Source organism: Oncorhynchus gorbuscha, linkage group LG11, assembly GCF_021184085.1.
Source record: "Oncorhynchus gorbuscha isolate QuinsamMale2020 ecotype Even-year linkage group LG11, OgorEven_v1.0, whole genome shotgun sequence".
In the NCBI taxonomy this organism is placed as follows: Eukaryota; Metazoa; Chordata; class Actinopteri; order Salmoniformes; family Salmonidae; genus Oncorhynchus; species Oncorhynchus gorbuscha.
In genome coordinates this window covers 64167575-64173574 of record NC_060183.1, presented here as the reverse complement: position 1 = coordinate 64173574, position 6000 = coordinate 64167575, and the positions used below count along the sequence as shown (strand labels likewise).

Genomic DNA, 6000 nt, shown 5'->3' with positions numbered 1-6000 from the left:
GGAAGTTAAAAGTTGCACATGTTTATTAAAAGTTTATTGCAAAAGACATAAGACAGTAATTATACAGTGATAGTGTGATACAAAAATAGAACAACTTTTCACAATGATAAAGTGTAGCACCATGTGATGGAAATCCAACCCCTGGCATGGAGAAGATAGTCCATGTAGGATAATGTACATGTGGACCCATTAAAGTGAGACTCAGCCATATAACTTTTGCCATGAACCTCAGATATTGCAGACAAGCGCATGTGCATGGGTGCATTTCACACTGCTGCAACGTGATAGCTGCGAGACCAAAACAGCCAGAAGTTTAGCCTCACACTGTTTGTTGTTGCGGAAGTTGGCCTTCAAAATACATGTATTATTTTACAAACATGTAGAACCTTTTACGCCATATACAAAAAAACATGTGTACCAGAACTAAAACATTCCTGGGTCTCATTTCATATTCACTCATGTCAGAGGAACAAACACTGCCCTCAGGTAGCTAAGTGACTACTAAGGGTTGTTATAGTATTGGGCAACTAGTCTCTTCTGAGAAGAGAAAATCAGTGGTGAGCTACACAGGGGCTTGGGAGGAATGACTTAAGGACCAGGAGTGTATGTTTGTGTGGGGTTCAGTGGAGGAATAGCACGCGCTGAGACATGTGCGATAACCCCACTGCACGCGCTGAGACATGTGCAGTGGGGTTATCGCACGCGCTGAGACATGTGCAGTGGGGTTATCGCACGCGCTGAGACATGTGCAGTGGGGTTATCGCACGCGCTGAGACATGTGCAGTGGGGTTATCGCACGCGCTGAGACATGTGCAGTGGGGTTATCGCACGCGCTGAGACATGTGCAGTGGGGTTATCGCACGCGCTGAGACATGTGCAGTGGGGTTATCGCACGCGCTGAGACATGTGCAGTGGGGTTATCGCACGCGCTGAGACATGTGCAGTGGGGTTATCGCACGCGCTGAGACATGTGCAGTGGGGTTACCGCACGCGCTGAGACATGTGCAGTGGGGTTACCGCACGCGCTGAGACATGTGCAGTGGGGTTACCGCACGCGCTGAGACATGTGCAGTGGGTTTATCGCACTCGCTGAGACATGTGCAGTGGGGTTATCGTACACTCTGAGACATGTGCAGTGGGGTTATCGTACACTCTGAGACATGTGCAGTGGGGTTATCGTACACTCTGAGACATGTGCAGTGGGGTTATCGTACACTCTGAGACATGTGCAGTGGAGTCAGCATCTCTTCAAAGATGGCTCCCTTCACGTTGGAGCCCCGAAGGTTAGCTTCCTGTAGATCACATCCAGACAGGTCACAGTTCTGAGAGAGAGGGGGAGAAAGAGAGGGAGGGAGCTATGTTTGAGAGGTGTTTTGTGTGTGTGTGTGTGTGTTTACCTCCAGGTCTGTGCCAGCCAGTGTAGCTCCTCTCAGGTTGCAGTTTTTCAGCTTGGCGTTCTTCAGTGTGGCAACTCGCAGGTTGATACCCGTCATCTGACTACCCTCCATGTCCACCCCCTTTAGGTTGGCACCTAACACACACACACACACACACACACACACACACACACACACACACACACACACACACACACACACACACACACACACACACATCAATACAAAGTATGACCGAAAAGGTATTGAACCTTGCAATCCAAGTGTCTGTGTGTTGAGTCAAATTTGTTTATATGTGCGTGTTACCCTCCATGTTGGCTTTGACTCCAGCAGGGTCCTCAAAGTTACAGCCTTTCAGAGATGCACCCTCCGCATTAGAACACAGCATCTTAACACCCTGTAGGTTAGCTCCCTGTAACACACGCACACACATTAGAACACAGCATCTTAACACCCTGTAGGTTAGCTCCCTGTAACACACACACACACACACACACACACAGTAACACACGTCAAGGCAGGCTGAGGACAGGTCTGCCCGCTCCAGGTTGGCACCACTGAGGTTGGCATGAGTGAGGTTGGCAGCTCTCAGGTTGGCCATCTTAAAGTTGATGTAGCGCAGATCCAGGCGAGACAGGTCTGCACCGCTGAAGTTCAGACCCTGTGTGTGTGTGTGTGTGTGAGAGAGAGATAGAGGGAGATCAAAGAGGACAGTGTCAGACAAGATGGAGCATAGCCACTGAAAACAGATACATTTTGGTGAGTGTGTGCTACCTGACAGCGCAGCTCTGACTTGGTGGGTGTGGCCAACAGGAAACGTACAAACTCCTTCCTGGTTAGAGGGGAGTGGTCATCAGCAGGCTGGGAACTCTGGGAAGGAGAAAATATGGTGTAGTTAGGATAGACAAGCCTCATGCACACTTACGGTATTCACACACACACCTTGATCAGGTTCTCCAGTTTCTCAGCCAGCTGCTCAATGCCGAAGAACCGAGCTTCCTCCAGGACCCCTGAGACAGAGAAAGAGAGGAAGTAGCTATTAGTGTGTGTGTGTGTAAGTCCAGTGTGTACATTGTGAGTGTGTGGCATACCCAGTGGGTTGATGCCGTCATTGATGATGAGTTGGCCGTGTCTCAGGTAGTTGAGGATTGGTTCAAAGTAGCCTGGACTCCTGTCTATCAGGTAGGCACCCTGGGAGTCCTGTTTATTACCCCACACATCTACACACACACACACACACACACACACACACACACACACACACACACACACACACACACACACACACACACACACACACACACACACACACACACACACACACACACACGGAATTCGGGACATGAAAATTGAGTGGAGGAGACAGGCAGTGAGTGGTGCATTGTGGGAGTGACATCATCACCTTTGTCTCGGAACATGTGGGCCAGCATGCTCGCTGGTTCTTTACTGACCAGAGTGCTCCTGAGGAGAAAACACACCACACAGGTTATGTGTATCAATAGAATGGAGTGGACAGACTGCAAGGTTGTCATGGTTACCGTGTGGTGGTGAAGCAGCAACCCCCAACGTTGAGCATCAGCCAATCAGTGTGAGTTTGGAACCAGTCTGGACAATCAGGGTCATCCTGGGGGTCTGCACACTTTGTCTTACTCGCATCTGAGGGAAGTCATACAGATAGCAAGTACATCCCATCCAGATAGAAGCACAGAATATCCCACACTGTACCTCCTGATAGAGCTGTTGAGAGGTTGTAGTCAACTTACCATCAAAGGCATCGCCCTCAGACACATACAGCACGTCATCATCCCTGCAGGACACACACACGGTGTTAGCAGTGAACAGCACTTTATCCTGCCTAGCTAGCTGATTAGTTCGGCTATGTCGCCAATTTTGAACTCACCTTATAAGCGTTATGTCGTCTATAAGACCGCCTGTCCCGTTATAAACGCTGGAGGCTCGGATTCCCAGTTTACTGCTAGCGACGGACAGCAGGTCTGTCAGCGATCCATACAGAGCCACAACCTGCGGCAAAATACACACGAAGCCCACAGATACAACCCTGCGACAATATATATCTGGCGATGTACACTGACAAAAGACGAAACTGCTGGCAACCTAGCGTACCTACTGTGGTCAGATGAGATGTAGCTTGTAGCTAGCTACAGCAGTAGCTATGCGGTGATGTTATCTGTGCTGCCGTTGATATAGAAAGGGATCCGATAGGGTCTCGGAAACTAGCTTACCTTGCCATTGGAAGACGTTCCGTTGACAAACAGAGTGACTCTCTTCATGATATTCCTGGTTATTTAGCTGCTCGGCTTGAGTCAACTAGCTAAATTACACCCGTTTCTGATTTTTTTTCGATTGGAACCAAAACATCCGCAATAAAATTAAAAGCTTGAAAAAGCGTTGCAACGATGTTGTCCAATCAACGATTAAAGAGTTAATGTTGTCCAATGGCGATGAATAAGGTGGTAACTCACATGCAGTTACCGAGATGTCATTGGTCATAATTATTTTTTCTAAACAATTAATGCTTCCTTTCCTCGCTTCCTGTCCTATAGCAGATGAATTGGCAACAAAAATGGCTAACAGACTACCAAAATACATCAGCAACCACTACGTTAACAGCATATCTGGACTGACGTCAATCAACAATAGGCAGTCAATCATTGGCCAGAAGTTCATCAACAGAGCCGGGTCACAACCCATCATTGAAGGAAGCCGTGGGACAGGCCAAATGGACCACAGATACACCCATGTCCATAATGCTGAAGCTGACCTAGAAGAGAGGAAGAAAAAATACAAAAATTACAAAAAAAACATGTGTATGAAAATGTGTAGATATATGTGAAAATGTGTAGATATATGTGAATGCACTCCTTAGCACCCCGACCCCTCTCCCCATGCACAACTGTGAGCTATAATTTTAATGACGTTCTTTTATCCCTAATTTTTTCTTTTTTCTTCTCTACTTCTATTTTTAAAACAAAACACCACGAACTCATGTCGGGAAAAGCAAAAAGGCAAAACTAATCTACAACCGTTCTGATAAAAACCTTAGGGCATTCAGCCCCGGGGGATGCCTTGCTGACCACACCCTCCTTCCTTGCTCCTGCCCTGCCTCTTCCACCAATCCAATTGTTTCTTATGGACAGAAAAGAGCAGAGGCTCTGAGCTGTCCGATCAGGTCCATTGTCTACTTGTGCGGAAAAATCATTGTTATCGAGCAATAATGACAAACCTGGCATTGACAACTTAGATGGAAAGCTACTGAGGATGGTAACTGACTCTATAGCCACTCTTATCTGTCATATGTTTAATCCATATCAGCTTGCTGCCAACTCTAGGCAAGCTGTTGGAAAAAAATGTTTTACCAAATTTTTCTCTGTGAACAAATTAATACGACTTTCAGCAGGTATATAGAGATTGTCACCCAACATGTACAGCACTGACACATATGAATCTCAATTCAACGGCTCAGACACAAGAGGCATGTGGCAGGGTCTACAGTCAATCACGGACTACAAGAAGAAACCCAGCCCAGTCACAGACCAGGATGTCTTGCTCCCAGGCAGACTAAATAACTTTTTTGCCCGCTTTGAGGACAATACAGTGCCACTGACACGGCCTGCAACGAAAACATGCGGTCTCTCCTTCACTGCAGCCGAGGTGAGTAAGACATTTAAACGTGTTAACCCTCGCAAGGCTGCAGGCCCAGACGGCATCCCCAGCCGCGCCCTCAGAGCATGCGCAGACCAGCTGGCCGGTGTGTTTACGGACATATTCAAACAATCCCTATACCAGTCTGCTGTTCCCACATGCTTCAAGAGGGCCACCATTGTTCCTGTTCCCAAGAAAGCTAAGATAACTGAGCTAAACGAATATCGCCCCGTAGCACTCACTTCTGTCATCATGAAGTGCTTTGAGAGACTAGTCAAGGACCATATCACCTCCACCCTACCTGACACCCTAGACCCACTCCAATTTGCTTACCGCCCAAGGTCCACAGACGACGCAATCTCAACCACACTGCCCTAACCCACCTGGACAAGAGGAATACCTATGTGAGAATGCTGTTCATCGACTACAGCTCGGCATTCAACACCATAGTACCCTCCAAGCTCGTCATCAAGCTCGAGACCCTGGGTCTCGACCCCGCCCTGTGCAACTGTGTACTGGACCTCCTGACGGGCCGCCCCCAGGTGGTGAGGGTAGGCAACAACATCTCCTCCCCGCTGATCCTCAACACGGGGGCCCCACAAGGGTGCGTTCTGAGCCCTCTCCTGTACTCCCTGTTCACCCACGACTGCGTGGCCAAGCACGCCTCCAACTCAATCATCAAGTTTGCGGACAACACAACAGTGGTAGGCTTGATTACCAACAGCGACGAGACGGCCTACAGGGAGGAGGTGAGGGCCCTCGGAGTGTGGTGTCAGGAAAATAACCTCACACTCAACGTCAACAAAACTAAGGAGATGATTGTGGACTTCAGGAAACAGTAGAGGAAACACCCCCCTATCCACATCGATGGAACAGTAGTGGAGAGGGTAGCAAGTTTTAAGTTCCTCGGCATACACATCACAGACAAACTGAATTGGTC

General features: G+C 48.3%; 1 protein-coding gene across 3 annotated transcripts; it reads right to left on the bottom strand.

Annotated features, from left to right (window-relative positions):
- On the bottom strand, positions 1-4092 carry LOC124049108 (BTB/POZ domain-containing protein KCTD9-like). Of its 3 annotated transcripts, XM_046370457.1 has the most exons (13): positions 3641-4092; positions 3298-3419; positions 3161-3204; positions 2936-3053; positions 2800-2858; positions 2489-2617; positions 2340-2407; positions 2172-2267; positions 1909-2058; positions 1704-1809; positions 1398-1531; positions 1227-1355; positions 1-1194 (listed from the first exon to the last, which is right to left on the bottom strand). In XM_046370457.1, the coding sequence occupies exons 1-13, from the start codon at positions 3686-3688 to the stop codon at positions 1174-1176; spliced, it is 1224 nt and encodes a 407-aa protein (XP_046226413.1). In that variant the 5' UTR covers positions 3689-4092; the 3' UTR covers positions 1-1173. The 3 variants fall into 3 exon arrangements, with proteins under 3 accessions (XP_046226413.1, XP_046226415.1, XP_046226414.1); XM_046370459.1 differs by having other exon boundaries at positions 1-1292; positions 3641-4089; XM_046370458.1 differs by having other exon boundaries at positions 1-1322; positions 3641-4081.
- Positions 4093-6000: the final 1908 nt, after the last annotated feature.